General features: G+C 36.8%; 1 protein-coding gene across 10 annotated transcripts in view; it reads left to right on the top strand.

Moving 5' to 3' along the window:
- The window catches only part of usp32 (ubiquitin specific peptidase 32), a 93,631-nt gene that overhangs the window by 27,792 nt on the left and 46,213 nt on the right, over positions 1–19,626 (top strand). For all 10 annotated transcript variants that reach the window (XM_030152186.1, XM_030152188.1, XM_030152187.1 and 7 more), the window contains exons 2-4: positions 970–1,097; positions 13,341–13,446; positions 16,463–16,581. In XM_030152186.1, coding sequence (XP_030008046.1) covers positions 970–1,097; positions 13,341–13,446; positions 16,463–16,581 — 353 coding nt within the window. The remainder of the gene's footprint in view (positions 1–969; positions 1,098–13,340; positions 13,447–16,462; positions 16,582–19,626) is intronic.

The following is a 19,626-nucleotide window of genomic DNA, read 5'->3' on the forward strand; positions in this document are numbered from 1 at the left end:
TGCATTAGCTGATTGGCATCAGCTGTTTGCTTCGTGCTGCATCATTAGCTCGGTCATCAGCTGATCAGACACCAGCTGACTGTCATATCCACTCACGTTCACAACATCACTCTCTTACTCTACCCGCAAGGATATCTCTGCCAAATCTACCAGTATCAGTATTATCATGAAATCCTATTATGTAATGTAGTACTGGTATGAACTGAAGTTTTAGGATCATTCATTACTATTACCTGCAGCGGATTAACGGTTCACATATCAGCTCTTGACTGACCTTGGGGTGGCTTGTTGATCATTTATCTGCAATGTGGAGTTGATCTGTTTTACTCATTAGTCATCTGTGTCCACAGCAGCGATACGGTGTTGATGAGTTTGAAATCATTTACATTTTCCATATTTGACCTAATGAAGTGTAAATACATTAATTTCTGTACTTTACCTTTGTGTAACCAGGTGGGTCAATCATGAACCATTTCTTTTGACGACCTGGCCAAAAGAGAGGAGTCGGATGCAAGACAATAAATTAACACCTAGGGCTGTGACTTATGGCCAAACATGGTGTTGTGAAAAAATGTTCAGTTCCAAGTGAATGATTGAGAAAACAGATGGTTGATTTGTTTGTGAGTTATTTGAAAAAGGCAGACAGAATATTTGGTTTTGTGATTTATTCCTTACATTGTTCAAAATATTTAGTTTGGTTTAACTTTTCTGTGTTTTTTTTTTTTATTTTTTAAACTATTCTTTATTATAAGAACATGATGAACACCCATGCAGTGAGTATTTTACAAATCTAGAGGTAGAATATTCAATACTGTAATGTGCACCAACTAAACTGAAAATTAAAACAAACCCTGAAGACAAAAGAAAAATGTACATCATATAAAGTATAATTATAACAATATAAAATGATAATGTGATCAATATGTGTTAGATAACTGTCTTGATATTCTTGTCTTTCTGTTTTTTCAGTCACTGATGTGGAGTTGAAACGGCTGAAGGATGCCTTCAAAAGAACCAGCGGTCTCTCCTATTATATGACCCAGCAATGCTTTTACAGAGAAGTACTGGGAGATGGAGTTCCCCCTAAAGTAGCAGAGGTAAGCCGTGTCACGCCAAGTGCAGTTAAATCGTAGGACGATTGCCTCTTCTGTTTCAGTGGCAGCCTGCACAGCAGACACCTTTTGACTTTTGCCAAGTTAGTTCTAGTACTAACACAAGTACTAACATCAAACTGAAGCATTAAGCCAAATGAAGATTAGTGCCAATGTGATGAAGTTTGATGTGGAACTAATGACTAGTAGCAGAGGTGGAGATCAGGGGAGCAGGGACACAGAACAGGTTGGTAGATTAATAATAACCTGAAAAGAATTACCATCCAGTCCCCTTACTCGTGTGCCTCTGACAGTCATGAACTGTTTTCTTATATGAAGCCCAGACAGTGTCAGAATGGGCAGACACAACGTTATACTTCTGAGATGCTCTCTGTGGGGTTTGAAGGCATGCAAATGATGGAAACAAAACCACACTAGAACCATAACAGGGCTCAGCAATAAGGCTTGCTGCCCACTTACTTGAGGCAAATAAAATGCCACGTAGGGCAAGTAGCTGTAGAAACTGAAATGGAAGAATAAGCAGATGGTTTTTATAAAGGTGATGATGGAAGTAACTGAGCCATGCACTCAGCTAGAACTTGATCTCTTTTCTTTCCTGTCTCTGTTAAGAGTTGCACATGCAATTAAAGCATGACAATCAGTCTCAGTTTTTGTTAACTGCTGTAACTATATGCAAGCAAATTAAGACAGTTGAGGCAAGTAGATTTCTGAGCCACATGCTTCACCAGGGATGTAGGAGACAGACACTAATGCTAAAACCTATAGTTTCAGTGCAATTGTAGTGAGTTTAATATGGATAACAGGTTTTAGTTATATTTTAAGGAATTGAATGGTGTTGGCCTTTTTTTTTCTAGGTATAATGGGCAACCCCTTTTTTTATTACAGAAAATGGTAGGATGAAAGTATATACATCAGATATGTTTGATTAATCTGCAGTGTGCGTCAGTTCAATTGTCTGTTGTTTTTATTGAGAGACAAGAAAACCCTGATCACTTTACAAGTCCCTTTTATAACTGCTGTTGTCATGTCACAGTGGAACAATAATCCTTTCCAAAGCTTTACTCTATAGACATAGTAATTTTTGGTTTACCCCCATGTACCCACTGAACCAGTGTTTTATGTAAAACACCTCCACTGCAGTAGAGAAAAGGAGTGCAGCGTGGCTGCAGACACCAGATTAAGGGCTGTTTGCAGTTGTTCCGTACAGACAGCAGACACACACCTTCTTCTTGGAGCACATCGCTGTGGTCAGTGTTAGTCATCCTGTCCATCCCCCATCTGCAGCACACACACAAACACTTCTGCAAGTCTTCAATCAACACTGCTGCATGTGTCTTCTCCTTCGTTTCTCTCAGCATCTCTCCTCTTCTTCCTTTGCTTCGGTCACCATGGCAGCAGTTACTGTGGTGACAGCGGTCCAGATGTAAGGTTATCGCTGGTCTGTTCAAACAGAAACAAGGCTGCTGCAGATTCTGACACTTCAAAGAGAGGGAGCCCAATCAGCCAGCCGAGATGCAGAAACGTTCCTGTTTAATGTGCTGAAATCTCAGCAACACACAGCCCAAAACCATATCTTCTTTTGATAATTTGTTTGTACTCTGATGATGGTCTTTCAGAGCAGATACATAATGATTCTATGTATTGGATAAAAATAGAATCAGTGTTTCACATGCAAGACAGCTTAGATTTTGCTGCCCTGCTGTTATCACTGAATTAGGGGAGATTTGCACATCTTCTTTGTAGTCTAGAAGGGATGGATCAAACAGGCCATTTTTCCATGAATCATACCAGTTTAAATTGATGCGGTCTTGTGGTGTCTTATAGATTCAGTTTTAAATGAGTCCATCGCAAAATACACAAAGAAGTTTGTGTAAAATTATATGAAATGATATCAGATGTCCAATCACCTGAAAAGCAAACGATATACTCATGCTGCTTTTGTGCATTTAATCTCTGTTTTGGCTCGTAGCCTTATCCTCATGTCACTTATGAGAAAGACATCTGTAGAACTCATGGAACCATTCAGAGAGAGGATTTTTTTTGTTGGATTTTTTTGTTGCAAAGGTCTGTTCTTATATTAATCTGATGACCAGTCAGTGGTAGGGATGCGCCCCTTGTTGCATTGCCAACAGTCTGACAGATATATGTGAAGCAATTATCAGTGCAATACAGTATCATTTACCGTGAATGTGATTCAGCATAAATTGACTTAGCTAGAGTTAGGTGAATTAATACTTTGGTTTCAAATAAGAATAAATGATTAGTGAGCATTTAAGTGACATTTACCAACAATCAGTATCAACACAAGTTATAGTTAATATTGAGGTTAACCCACTTGATTATCCCTGTATGGAAATTAGGGCTATGCAGTTTACCCATCCTAATACACACAGCACCTAACATTAGCAATAGCAACTAGCATTAGTACTTAGCACATTATGAGCAGTAAGCTGCCTTTGAACTCCAGATCATTATCAGTATCCTGGGTAAGGGCACTGACAGGAGAATTAACTTATATGTACTTGTTTTTGATTTATCATAAATATATATAAATTACACTTACAATTTTATCGCACCTACGATTATGTAGATTGAGTTTCAGAGTGTCAACATTTGAGGGGAGAGGTGCAGGGTTGTTATTATATCTGCCTACTAATAAATATATATTAGAATACATCAGATTTTACTGATGCAGACATGTTAGAAAGGCTGCATCCTGAGTTAATCCCAAATCAAGCATCAGGGTCTTTGCTGCTTACACTGGCATCGGTGCACAAATGCAAATCAGTGAAGCTTACTCATTAATTGCCTAACCTTTTTTTTTTTTTTTTTCAAACATTTCATAGTGAAAACAATTAATTGATTAGTCTTCAGACTAAATGGCAGGAGATGATGAAAACCATCCGTTGCTCTGGGAAAGCACAGGTAGTCAGTGGAGCAGTGAGTCTGTTCTGGAGGTGGAGGCAATTTAGCTACATTTAGCTGACTGTTGTTCAACATTCATTTACAAAGATAAGAGTATGTTTCAAACTGTAGGTGTGACTTTTGTAAATGCAAACTGACTGAATCTTAGACAGAAGATGTGTGCTTTTTACATTTCAGGATTTGAAGTCAAACTGTCCAGCGTCTTTGCCTGACATCTCTCTGGCAGGGAAAAGTCAGCCAGAAGGAAAAGTCCCTGAGTGACGGCTGGGTGGGTGGGGGCAGACTGCTAGCTCTGCATGGCTTAGTTGACCTTCTTTGGGGTTTTCCCAGACGTTCTGGTTGGATTTAGCTGTCAGACACCGAAAATCATGTTCATACATTGGGTGCTGCAATGAGAATGTGTGACGATGTGGTGATTTGGAAAAACACCGACAGAACACAGTATTGTTGACCTGAAATAGTGTGACAGAGACAGTAGCTTTTAAAATGACAATTTCTCTGTTAAAACAGTTTCTGTCTCTTTGTGCTTTTGACATTGTGACAGGTGTCATGCTGCCGTCCCACCAGGGAAATAAAAACACTGTCAGATGGATTGACAGTGGCATAAAAGGCAATGTATTTTTATATCAAATTTCAACATCTTAGACAACAGGTGTAAAACATGCGGCCCGGGGCCAAATCTGGGCCGCCAAAGGGTCCAATCCAGCCCGTGGGATGAATTTGTGAAATACAGAAATTACACTGAAGATATTAACAATCAATGGTGTCAAAATCATTTAAATTCAGGTTCCACATCTCAAGTGGGTCATAGCAGTAAAACATTATCATAATAACCTTTCAGCAATGACAACTGCAAATTTTGTCTTTGTTTTGGTGAAAAAAAATTAAATTACATGAAAATGTTTACATCAACAAACTATACTTTTACAAAAAATGTCAATAACCTGAACAAATATGAATAACCTGAAATGTCTTAAGAGAAATACATGCAATTTCACCAGTATTCTACCTGTTACTAAATGTTGTGTGTAATTGTAATGTAAGTTGTAATGCACATGTGTAAATGATAAACTGATAAACTGAGGCAGAATATATTTAAAATTACTTTTGTTTTTCTCAAGACATTTGAAGTTGTTCATGTTATTCAGATTTTTAAGGAAGCTTTGTAGATGTAAACATTATCATAATATAATTTTACTTTTTTTGCTGTTATCATTTTTACTGGTCCGATCCACTTGAGATCATATTGGGAAGAATGTGGCCCCTGAACTAAAATGAGTTTGACAACCCTGTCTTTAACTGTGTGTGTGGTTTCAAAAACTTGAGAAACTACAGCGACAAAATCCAAATTTAGTGAACTTATTTAAATAGGGCTGTTAAGTATGACAAAAATATCAAGTATTCATATCACAATAGATGAAATTATCTGTAAATCAAATGTATAATTTATCTAAAGTGAACATATTACTTATTAGATTTTGCTAAAGTTTTTAAACATTTTATTTATCCTGTAAGATCTTCCTGGTGTCGGGGTAATTCAGATAAAACCAATTTAAAACCATAACAGGTAAATTCCATGTAATCCATATGAACAAAGGGGGATTTTGTTAAAAAGTTCATTCAGAGAAAGTAAAAAGAGGCTTGCAGTGTTAACCCTTACCCCGTTAGTGGAGCTTTAATCACACCGGTCTACAACTGTTTTAAAGTTATCTGCCTCACAGATTAGATGTGCTAAATCTTACATACTTTAAGAAGATGAACTACAAAATTAATGACAAAAGTGCTGGTTAGCTTGTGTTTTCAATATATTATTACACATATATTGGTTTATGTACATTTATACAATAGATAAATCTTCCACAAGAAGAACCTTTAAAGTGAATGTATTGTAATGTGCAGACAGTGTTTGGAAGTTAATCTTGTAGCTCTGACACAAACTTTCCTTTTGAGTAAAACCCATTCTCACATTAATTCTCAGAATTTCACATTTTGACCCAAGACTATGTCTTGGAAAGTACAGGCAACCAACATTTTGACTTAATTTTTCTTCATTAGTGGCTCAAAATTGTTCTAGTTTCACTGCTTTTATTCTGGAGGCATTTCACTTGTAGACCACTGTTGAAGCGGAAACATGTTTCCTTCATGTCAGTGTCTTAAGGTAGTACCTTTTTAAAGGTCCCCCCAAAGCAGGAAGAGTTTCAAAGGAAATAGTGTTTTGCAGTTGATTCCACGACCAGGGTTTGTAAAAAGACAAAGCAGTTTTGCCAAGCAAAAGTGTACCCTGGGAAGGCATCAAGTAGTGGACCCAGTTGCTGCAGATAAAAGTAGGTACTTAACCTAACAATACCTTGGCTCTAAATAGCAATGTGTATTTTTCTCCTCAAGCTTAGAGAGGACTTTCCACAATACTTTTATGACATGCAGTGGTGAGTGTGTGAGCATTGTGCTGCATGATTTCAGATACTTGATCATATTTGAGTTTTTTACTTTCTCTTTGCACAAAAAAATAGTATTTATAAAATATGAAAAGGTTAATAGAAAACAACCTTCAAAATCAGGTGCCAACAAAATAGGTATCCTACTATATAATACACGTTCCGTGTCTGATCGATTGATGTTGCAGCACAGGAGGGCGTTTATACGGATTTTCCCCAGCCTTCACAGGCCTGATTGCTGCCAAACTTGCCAAATGAATAGAAACATTACCTGACTATCTACTCGGCACAATTTTATGTCTGTATTCAAATGTTGTGAGGTATGCTGGGAGAATTTAGCCTCTCTCTACTTTGAATTCTTCATCCCTGCCGCCATACTCCATTTTCAGAAGTGGTTATTGCTGCCGTTCATGAAATACTATAAACTGATGGTACTGAATAAGCAAACAGCCTAAATGCATAATTGTGTCTGTGAAAATATTCCTTAAATGTCCACTCCCAAATAATGTGAACAAATAACATCATGACAGTTTTTTCCAAAATTGCTGCTGCTCTTGCTGTGTCCATTTACAATAATGGATAGGCACTTTTCACACACAATGGCAGTATGGGTACAATGGCGCTAGTAGGCCTTAAACTGGGAATATGATTTAAAAAAATATCCAAACCAAACATAAGGTACTCTTGAACAGTGTAACTGTGATCTGTGACAAAATAAACAATAGAGCTTCATATAAAATGATAGATGTAACATCCTATATACTTTTTTAAGTCAAGATGAACTATTATGAAAGTATAATTATTACAGGAATATGGGTTTACTGAAATAGATTTTTATAAACAATGACACAATTTAAACATTAAGAACAAGCACTGAACACATGGATCTTCGGTCACATACAATCACAAATACAGTATGTCTTTTTTACTGTACTGTCACGGACTTTTCACTGACCAAGAAGTACTTCCCATAAAGAATAAACTGATATTTACATGTACAAGTGAGTACGAAGCTACATGTAGGAACTTCCCCTTTGAGCTCTGTCATTTCACTGTGTAGTACTACGGCTGTAACGCTCGACCAACGCTGTCCCATTTGAAAAACAGAGCAGAGGTGGAGGTGAATGTCAGCACTGTGTGTAAGACGTGAATGAATCATCAGGCAGCTGCAGGTGTTACCGATTACGTGCCATACTGAATACAAATACTTTAAAACTAGTTCAAATCGCTGACAGATTGAGATTTTTGTGAATGTTTTTTATTGCAGCATTTCAAACACATTTCATCTGAGTGAATAAATCCACACTGGCCTCACTGGTGTGTATTAAATCGAGTGACAGACGATTTGAGTCCCCTATCGAAGATCTGCTGTATTTTTTTTTTGTCTGTGTAAAGAAGGAAGGGCCGATAGGGAAATAGATTTCAATATCAGAAGAACACAAAAAACCATGTTACTGTATACAGCACATGTGGGAAGTTTTGTGACTGATGTATGACACATTTTGACTTCCTTCTTTAAACTTAATTCAAACCACAAGTGATCTGTTCTTGTGTGACTCACCCACACAGCAACGTTTCATCAGCTCAGTGACGGCAGAATCACCTCTCCACAGATGATGAATGAACACAACAACCTCATGTGTTTGCACATCCTGTCCTGCTCTATAGCCTCGGCCCTTGTTGTCTTAATAAGTGCAGCTTGGTTAAATGGCAACAGCACCCCCTAACATGCAAAATAGAAATCACTGAAGAGATCTGTCTTATTGGGAAGTTGGAGAACATATTTTTACTGTAGGAACACAAATCTGCTAAAATTTGCTTAGAGGTCTTATTTATGTCTTTGTGCATAAGAAATGAATCTCAGTGAATCTCCAAAGGAACTTTGTGTTGGTAAATGACAGTTCTGCAAATGTACAGGATTTCAGTTCTGTTCAACATGTTGATGCTCATATGAACTATGTTTTCAGCTCAAAAATGAACAATTTCATCACAATTAATGCTATATTTTCATGTCACAAATGGCCAAGTTCTATTTGAACTGAATTTACCTGAAAAACAAATATTCTGTTCTTTTAGATTCCCCAATTTTTCTTCCCAGATTCTCTCCTACATATCACATGTTTTATTTGTACAGGTTCAATCTGGAGTATGGTGCTGATCCATCCTGCTTCTGTTCCACCAATACATACATGAAGAATGTCACATGTCACTTTTCAAATCAACAGTTTTCTAATAACAAGCATTTTTATAAAGAAATAACAATTTTACATAGTTATTTCCTCTTTAGTCTGATGATAAACTATCCAATAAATAACTCTGATCCTAGTTTGTGCACAGGGATCATTAGTGTAAACGCTGACATGGCTGCAGAGCATCAGTATGATGGGATCCACAACAACCATGTCACATCCGTCCACTGACACATTTAGTGTTTTTGTGTCAGCTGGGATTGTTTTAGATCCACAATACTAACATTTATGAAGAAGAGGGGAATTAGCAATAGTAAGTCTATAAGTTTATTCCTAATAAAGTATTGGTACTGACCAGAGCATCATGGGTAATGTCACGTCCGTCCACCAGCAAAAGTTTTCACATACACATGCTATTCCAAATCCAATATTTATGAAAATAGAGCTTCCACTGTCAAATATCAGTAGTCTGTGCACAAATGGATTAGCATTATTTCCACACAGTTCTCTGCATTTCTTACAACATTTTTTTTTTTTTTTTTTTGACAAAAATGGCCACTCATTTGACCCCCTAAGGAAATTTTGGTCGAAATATATGTCACCTTTTTTTATTTTTTTTTATTGTGATATAAATTAGAGCTGCAACCGTTAACTTATTTTGAACAAACTCAACTTTATTAATAATTGATCATAATTCTATTTTTCCAGCTTCTTAATTGAGAATATTTTTTGATTTATTCAGTCCTCTATGACAGTAAACTGAATATGTTTGAGATGTGGACCAAACAAAAAATTTCAGGACATTATCTTTAGCACTTCATGTCCCATTTTACAGACCAAAAAAATGGTAGACTAATCGACTAGGAAAATAATGATTTAAATACACCCAGGAGGCAGCCTCAACTTTTATTCTAATAAATCTTTGTTTTCAACAAGACAAATTAAAAAAGAGTTCCCTAGATCTAGATCAGGAGTGTGAATCTCATTTCTTCCAGGGGCCACATTCAGCCCAATTTGATCTCAAGTGGGCCGGACCAGTAATGTAATAGGGTCCAATCAAACGGTAACACATGGACACATTTGGTGTTCAACAGTCTCTGTTATGTAAGCAGAGTAACTTACATGCATGTGTTAGACATATTTGAGTAGGTATTTAGAAGCACTTTAACATTATGTGTAACAAAATTTTGGGAGACAAAATTTGTAGGTGAAAAATGTCAAATTACTACTCGGTAACATGTGGACTTGAAATGGACATCAGTTTTTTAAGCTTTATGCAAACATTCAAAACATGTGGTTCTTGACAGAAATTGATATTAAGAAGGACAAAACCTTTTAGATATTGGGTCCATTATGCTGAAAATAAATAGCGGAGTAAAATATTGAAAAGTCTGTTTTATTGACATGAGAGTGTGGTAACACATACACAGGCTGCCATAGTAACACGTGGACGACTCTTTACCATTGTATGCATCACCCAAAATGTATCAAAAGATCATTACTTCTGAAAGTTTCACTCAAATAAAAAACTGGTATTTTTGTGGTAACACATGGACAGGGCCTTTTAAGCAACTCACAAATGTTCAAACTCATAAATATCAATACTATTCACAAAATAATGAAAATCTAATACTTGATACTTAACAGTCATCTATATAATAAACAGACTGAATACATTTAGATGCAATTTTTGGCGTCAAATTCTAACTATATTATTTTTATGTCTGAGGCATGGCTATGGTGTAAAAAGTACAATTGATAAAATTGGTTGTAACTTTTTTTCCTACAAGTGGTGTTTTAAAAAGGATAACAGTTCCATAAAATAGAGAGATCTTTAGCTAAAAATTGAGCCCACTTGATAAATGATGTATGCAAAATTACATTTTCATGTTGATGTTCACTTTTGCCTGATTGGACTCAATAGCATCATAACCTATAAATAATGACAATAATAACCTGAAAAAGATGAAATTTTGTAAGAAAAATATGTTTACCATTTGTACATATGCATTACAAACAATGTTACACAAACATTTGGTAACAGGTGTAATATTGTTAAAGATTTGTAGTTTGGAACTAAAATAAGAACAGTTTCTCATTCAGTTTCTCATTTGCCCATATCATTGTTCTTGGTTGTTCTTTGAGGCTCTACTGGACTAGTTTTGCTTCAAAAGAGCAAAACTAGTTCAGTTGAACCTAGAACTACCAAGAAAAATGGAGTTGTTGTTATTTATATTATTTACTCTAGATCATATCGCTCTGAATGTGGCTCCTGAACCAAAATGAGTTCGACATCCTTGATTGTGAATATCTTCAGTGTAATTTTTGCATTACACAAATTCATCCCGCAGGCCAGATTGGACCTTTTGGCGCGACGATTTTGGCCCCCGGGCCGCATGTTTGACACCCCTGATCTAGATGGTCAGATATCCTTGTCCCCCTCAAGTTCTGTGTCAAGAAGTAAATAACACAAATACACTTGAGTCTAGCATTGTATCAGCATTTCTTGTTTTTTTTTTTTTGTGGAATGAGGTACCTCTGGAAAAATCAATCATTTCTTCTCCATTTACAGTTTTTATGCATGGCATATGTATGGGCTTATCATTTGAATCAGGTGTGTTGGAAGAGGGATACATGCAGGATAGTAGCTCTCGAGGACCAGGGTTGGTGACCCCTGCATTAGACAGTCGTCATGTAGGATAGCTGTTATTTAATAAGTACAATATCAGTTGTGTGTATATATAATGCATAATTAACTCATGAGTTTGGTTAATCATTCATCTTGTTGTAGTTAGTCCAATGAGGAGTCACTGCTGATGTGAGTGCATTGTTTAAACTGTTCTTCCATTCTTGGGGCTCACTGGTGTCAGTTTTATTCATTTCAGCATCTAAATTCACACAGGCACTGATCTGTGATATTGCACCAGTCAGACTTACAGGACACCAGTACAAACGTACAGATCAGTAATTGAAATTGAGAAATCAGGGTTAATAAAAACAATGGAATGATATAAATCAACAATGTCTTCAGCCATCTCGTCTGATAAAAATCACTTCTGTGTCTGTTACACATGTAAAAATGTTAGTTATTAACGGAGAGTGTGGGTTCTTGCAAAGGTAAAGATGAATATTTAGAACACATGCTGTCAGCTCTTGCCACCCACCTGCTGTAAATCCCATGTTTTTGCTCTGTTTGTCACACCACAGTTCCAAAGAGTCAAATATCAGAAACGTTAGTCACATGGAGTTTCTTTCTTTCTTTCTTTCTTTCTTTCTTTCTTTCTTTCTTTCTTTCTTTCTTTCTTTCTTTCTTTCTTTCTTTCTTTCTTTCTTTCTTTCTTTCTTTCTTTCTTTCTTTCTTTCTTTCTTTATCTATCTATCTATCTATCTATCTATCTATCTATCTATCTATCTATCTATCTATCTATCTATCTATCTATCTATCTATCTATCTATCTATCTATCTATCTATCTATCTATCTATCTATCTATCTATCTATCTATCTATCTATCTATCTATCTATCTATCTATCTATCTATCTATCTATCTATCTATCTATCTATCTATCTATCTATCTATCTATCTATCTATCTATCTATCTATCTATCTATCTATCTATCTATCTATCTATCTATCTATCTATCTATCTATCTATCTATCTATCTATCTATCTATCTATCTATCTATCTATCTATCTATCTATCTATCTATCTATCTATCTATCTATCTATCTATCTATCTATCTATCTATCTATCTATCTATCTATCTATCTATCTATCTATCTATCTATCTATCTATCTATCTATCTATCTATCTATCTATCTATCTATCTATCTATCTATCTATCTATCTATCTATCTATCTATCTATCTATCTATCTATCTATCTATCTATCTATCTATCTATCTATCTATCTATCTATCTATCTATCTATCTATCTATCTATCTATCTATCTATCTATCTATCTATCTATCTATCTATCTATTTATTTATTTATTTATTTATTTATTTATTTATTTATTTATTTATTTATATATATATATATATATATATATATATATATATATATATACCCTTTATACCCTTTTAACTCCTTTTTAAACACTCCCATCACTGGGTTCAATCAGGCTGCAAATATGTCCATTGTTGTCTGGTTTGGAGGAAGAAATAAAGAAAGTCATTATGTTTGGACCAAATCACAATTTATGAACCAGCATGTGTAACCGCAAAACACAGTAATCCTGTGATGTGAACTCATTTTGTTCCTTCTCCTGTCAAGGTGTGAGTTATGTTTGGGAAATGGGGCATGTCTTCACATAAAAAAAACAAAAAAACAAAACAATTTCGATTCAGTTTAGTGCTTCATAATGGGCTTCACCTTATTTCGTATTTCTCCATTAGGTTATCTTTATTGCATTGCTGTCTTATTAAATTTCGCTGGGTTTAAATGATACTGGATCCGCTCATTGTGTTCCTTATGAGACACTTTACACTAATATGACTCACTGTTGACTGATGATGGCGTCACTTTAATCTGTTTTGGGTCAACAAGTCAGCAGCTCATCCACACATTTCTGTCTACTGTGGTGAAAATAAATGGAAGTCTGATGACTTGTGCATGAAGCGTTAACACTGACATTGATTTATTCTAACAGTTGTATGTTTTGTGTGCTCAGGTGATCTACACCTCATTCGGAGGCTCGTCCAAAGGGCTGCACTTTAACAATCTGATTGTTGGTCTGGTGCTGCTCACCCGAGGACGCGATGAGGAGAAGGCAAAGTGTAAGTGTTGTTCTCACTGATTAAAGGTGGGGTCCGAGATCTTAGAAAACGGTTCGAGCAAGTTACATTTTGAAAATACTCAGTTCAAAAGTCCAAACCCCTTTCTTCAGACATCCCCCCCGAAGCCACGCCTATAGAGTACTGGCACGCACAATGCTTGTTCCCGAGGGTTCACGAAGCTGCACAGCAACAATTCGCCAGCTGAGGCTCCGGCTTCGTCCCCAGCTCCGTCCTCGTACAGTCCCAACTTGGGCTCCGACGCCAGCTACAGCCCCGACCCCGGCTGAGGCTCTGCCCCCGGCTCGGGCTCCGACTCCGGCTACGGCCTCAGCCCCAGCTCCGACCCCGGCTGAGGCTCTGGCTCGCGGATCCATGTATACCTCATTCAGTCTCCTCCAACCCCCCCGCTCTTCCAGAACAGCCCCAGTTCAGACCTGTATGACTAACGTTACATTTCCTACTGATTTATGTTAGTGACTAAACAGTTTACCAGTGAACTTTCCATCCTGATAGAACTAATATAGCCAAGGTCTGGCCCTGGCTGCGTTTCCTGTACAAGCGCTTCCAGCCTCTGGGAACGCATGATTCATGTTCGAAGAGGGGTACGTGCAGAGGGGGGAGGGGCGAATAGCAGCTGAGTTTGATAGACATATCACCGTTCAGTCATTTCGAGTGGGCGCTCAAAATGATTGGATGGTGTTTTTTCAGTCCTGTTCGTTCCACAGGTGACTAAATTTTTTTTATTTTTGTGTTAGAGCATTTAATTAATTAGTTGTAATCGGGGTGTGAAGGGGATTTTAAGCAATATAGTAAAAAATGCTTCAGGAGAACATCTCAGACCCCACCTTTAAGAGGGAGTTGATGCTGAGACAGATGTAGTTGTTTTCATACCTCCCAATGTTAAATGTTTCAGACTGTGTCTATGTCTTCAGCATCAAGTGTAACGAGTGTTTGTATTGAGTCTCGCATTTGTCTAATATTTAAGTTTGTATGTTTCAGTTGGAAAACATACACAGTTTAGTCAGTAAACTGTATGTTCCTTAGTAACTGAGAAAACAGACTCAAATTAAAATTGTAATGTTGTCTCTAATTATCACAACTTAACTTATACCTCTAATTGTGCTGCCTAAATTTCAAGTAGGGAAAACAAGCAAGCTAAGGTTTAAGATTCAGTAACAAGGGGAATTGTTAGTTGCTACTTCCATTCAAACAGCTGCAACGTTGTACCATAAGGTTTCAAATCGTCAGATCTTTTTATTTGTGATCCTCAATAAAAAAAGGTTTTTGGTAGGTCAAAATGATGCAGAGGAGGGGTCATCCTGATCAGGTGTACCGTGCCTTCAACTTATTCAAACTCTTCATAACCAACATATGTAGCCTGGCCAAAAAAAAGATGTCCTGTGCTGTTGGATTTGATTTTGGCACACAATCACTGCGGCATAATTTTGATAAGCTTGAAAAGAACGCTCCACAGCCCAGTCTTTATTCTCTCTATCAAACTGATGGTTCAGAAAAGAGAAGCTACTCACTGTGTCAGTTAGGGTTAAAGAACTTGTTGAAGCTGAAACGATTATTTCAGTAATTATCCAATTGGAAGGATCAGAGGTCTTTGCAGAAAATCCAGGTGAGGCCTTTTTTGCCAGGCTGTGTATCTAATGAACTGGGATGATAATTTGACTTAAAACACAGTTATCACATTAGTACAGTATGGCTACTGGTTTTATTGCAACTTTAACAGAATAAGGGAACAAAAGCCAAAGTTACTGTGATAGCCACTTCACTGATTGCCTTGTTGACTCCACATCTAAAGGTTAGACACATATAGCAACCTTTGTCAGATGTCCTAAAGGACAAAGAGCATAGTGTGGCAAATGTTTTGGCAAACTACAAGAAAGGTAAACTTGCTTTCTACATTGGTAAAGTAATGTATCTATTTTGTAACAATAATGGCATCATCACATCTGTGTAATGCCTCAACTGCAGTTAAAAATGACTCAAATTCACAGTGAAACTCTTGCTAAGAAACAGTGCTTTCTGCTTTCCATCCATGAAGTCAACCATCAGAATTTTTGAAGGGGTACAACTTGAAAGAGAATTGGTATCATAGGACACTTGGGATGTTAGTTGCGAGGCTGTGTGTCATACTTGAGATTGCTTCATATGATGTGAGGCATGGGAGCTTCATCTCATGCTTTCCACAAGGCCACATTTCCACCAGCACATTCTGAAATATTTGTCCCTTTACTTCCATTCAAGCTGCTGTTACATTCACTTTACTGTCTGTGTAATGAAATTAATTAGAAGTAGTTATTTCTCTATGGAACTTCACCAAGAGTGTCTTGTTAGGACTGTAAATCTTTATTATTATTATTATTATTATTATTATTATTATTATTATTATTATTATTATTATTATTATTATTATGTTGTGGAAATGTTCAACTGATAACCCATACACAAAGAGGAGGAGAGAAAGTTAGAGTTAAAATAAATAAATGGATTTATTGAGAAGTCAATCAAGTCAATTTTTCCACCACAATTATTATTATTATTAGCGGTAGTAGTAGTAGTAGTAGTAGTAGTAATCCAACCCACTCCCTCTGTGTAGAAAAATGGCTCATTCTAAGGCACTGAATGCACAACCATATTGTATTCATTAATTATATTCAATTTCAGTAATCAGATCACCATTAATTCTAATACATCTTACACACTGAACCTTTTAAATATCAGAAAGAATGGAAATGACTAATAGTTTAAGAAACTGTATGAGAATGTAAACAATGTCTCGCACATTTCAACTGTATTTATTTTTTTTACTGAAAAATTTAGGTGGACAAAAAAAATGTAGGTATGAAACCAATGCCCCTTCTGTATTCTGATTCTTGTGGCTGATGTGTTGCAGGAGGTCTCGGCTTTTGCTGTTGAGCCTCTGTTGCATCCAGACGCCTGCTTTCGTGTGATAAAGCTAAAGTGACTTCTGATAATGTATGTGTGTGTGTGCGCGTGTTCACAGACCTCTTCAGCCTGTTTGCCAACGAGCCGAGCGGATATGCCGCCAGGGAAGATATGGAAGCCGTTCTGCAGGTCCTGGATGGAGAAGTCCCATCCTCCCTCAGGAAGTGCTTCACTGAGGTCAGCCTCTTCACACACACCAGTGAAATGTTTGCAGAATAACAGTACATTCTAGACTTAAATTACCCACATTCACTCCTCTGCGTTATAGCTCAGCGTTTTCACATCATTAGAAGGAGTTTGTCACATGCTCATAAAACGGCTATTGTTACGAGTTGCCCAGATGGAGCCAACGCTACAGAGACGATAACAGAGTTTGGCATTACAGAGTGTTATTGTTATAATACAAAAGCACTTTGCAGATCACATCCCACCACAAACAACACTGAAAAAAAAAAAAACACATTACACAGTAACCCCAGGCTGCTCCCACACCATCAGATAACATTAATACAGTATAACTGGCTCAGTGTATCGCTATCATTATTTGAAAACGTCAGTGGGATATATGACCCTTAAAGGGATCGTCCACTAAAATTTTAATGCTTTCAGTCCATATCTACTCACCTAGGCTTCCTAAATATTTTGCTTCCAAACAAAGAATCTTTAAATGGTAGGAATGTTAACGTGTTCTTTTGTTGGAAGCTCCAAGAATAAGTCCGGATTCTTTTTGGTCTCATTTTTATAAATTTAATTATTGACTTGATCTGATCACAAACAAAATGTAACTCAGCTGAGGATCCACACCACAAGCAGGGAAATGAACCCAGACATTCCAATGCACATCACTTTTATCATCCTTGTAACCTGATCTTCAAACTATGGGCTGACCCCCTTGTGCTAGGTGGGTTGGGTCACAGAAAATGGACTGGTGTCATCGGACTCTGAAGTCAAGCAGGTGTAATTCCTCAACTCCATGTAAAACCCCATATTAACAGTTTACCTCTTGTTATTTATGATTGTCTGTGAGCATGTGTATTCAAAAGTGTGCCCAAGGTAAACTCAAGTCCTGTAATCCTAAATCTGTCAGTATAGTATGTGACCAAGATGTGACCTGTCCTAAGAACTTTATGACTGATGAGTGAAACAAAGAAATCCTAATACTGACTAATGCTGATACTAATATGTGATTAAACTTAAGAATTCTACTATCTAGATTAAAATAATATTTCAGGAAGAAGCCAGAGAACCCACAAAGAGGGCAAAGCCTGTGCCAGCCAATTAGGGATGTAACGATTACCGGTATAACGATAAACCGAGGTAAAATTCTTGGCGGTTAGTATTACCGTTTCAATTCTAATTATCATGATAACTGTGTTTGATTATCGCACTTTGAAAACTAATGGTACTGCTCCTTTCCCGGAGAAGCAGCAGGACTCCAGGTGCTATCTATCTATCTATCTGTCCATCTCTGAAAAAGAAACTCAAACAATTCAAACTTGATATGGAAAATGGTCAAACAGTGGCCATAAGGTGACATGTTTAATGCACATTTGTATATTTGATTGTTTACATGTTAATATTTTAATGTTTCTGCCAACAGAAAGTACATTGTGGCTATTATTTAATTAATTAAATAATTAATTAGTTTATTTATTTTTCAAAATACAACTTGGTTAAATTATTTCAGTGTGTGTTTAAGTAGTTTTTGAACATTTTGAGCACAATTTCAACAATATCGCGATAATAATGATAACAGTGTTAATTTGGGTCACAATAACGGTGATATGAAATTTTCATATCATTACATCCTTACAGCCAATGCTGGAATCGAACCCAGGACCTTCTTGCTGTGAGATGAATGTTAAACACTGCACCTCTGCAGCATGTCACTGTCTGAAGACATGCACAATAATAGGTTAATTGATAAATCTGTATCGCCTTTATGTGTAGATGTAAGAGTGAATGGTTGTCCGCTGTCACCCATTGGTAGCCCGGATAGGCTCCAACATCCCTGTGACCCTCTTGAGGATTAGAGGCCCATTTATGCTCAATGTTAAATACACATATGTATACGGATGGCACATTCTGTCCGTCCTCTGTGTTCATTGTATGTGTATTTGTCTGCTTGCAGAGCAGTACCACTGGAAATTGCAGGGACAGTGTTGAGATTATTTCCAGAAATGGCAGAATTTGGCGAAAAGCGACTAACATTCTCAATATCAACATTCATAATACCTCCTCTGTTATTACCATGTTTGTTATTATTGACTGTTTCAATATGCTAGCTCAACTATTTTCAAAAACTGTGGAGGAAATTAACACTGGTTAAGATCTCATTTAGATTGCTACCAGTACTTTTTCATTATCTAAGCTACCTAGAACAACCTCTACTTAAAATAAACATCAAGAATAAACACGAAGTGTATAGTTCCAGAAATAGCTGGAATGTGTGGTTTGGAAACAGAAGGTGGATTTGTCGTATTTAGTCAAGGAGATGCATCCCTCCACCTCTGTGCAGTGGCAGTAGGCGGCCTGTCCACTTGTAATCACAGGGATGTGTCTGCAATGGGAGTTTTAACATTTAACATTCACTGACTTCCCATTCTGCATGCCTGTTTGTGCTACCCTGAAACTACTTTTTCCCCTTCTCTTTTCTTCTTCTATGGGGGTCACAGCTTGGACATGTTCAAATGTGGAACTGGTATTAGATTGACAGCTTTTCTATCAGCTGGGTGCAGTATTCACCTTGAGATGCAGAAGAGTGTGTTTTCCTCTGTCCCTTGTCCTTGAGTAAGATTCCAGCTTCAACACTTGTCACTCATTTTGAGAAGCTGTGTGCTTAAAAAATATCTAACCTTATGTGGAATTGGTAACAATGTGTGGGTGCATACAGTTTCTCAACAACTTTTTATTAATTACACCTATCATTTTTCTATTTATAGCAGCTGTAGTGCTTTCTTGATACATGTCCCAATCAAATGGACAAAATTTGTGTTATATTGTTGGACTAATAAATAATACAAGCCCTGTCATTTTGAAAAAGTCTGGCTGAATGTAGATTAGATAAGATAAGATAACTTGAAAATTAGAGTGCGAGTAACATTTAAGCGCCTTCAATTATGGATGTAATTATAAAAATGGTTGTAAGTCCTCTATAGTTTATCCAATATTTTTGACAAAACTCTTATCATTTCAGCACTTCAACCTCAGTGTGATAGTTTG

Source organism: Sphaeramia orbicularis, chromosome 13, assembly GCF_902148855.1.
Source record: "Sphaeramia orbicularis chromosome 13, fSphaOr1.1, whole genome shotgun sequence".
Lineage (NCBI taxonomy): Eukaryota > Metazoa > Chordata > Actinopteri > Kurtiformes > Apogonidae > Sphaeramia > Sphaeramia orbicularis.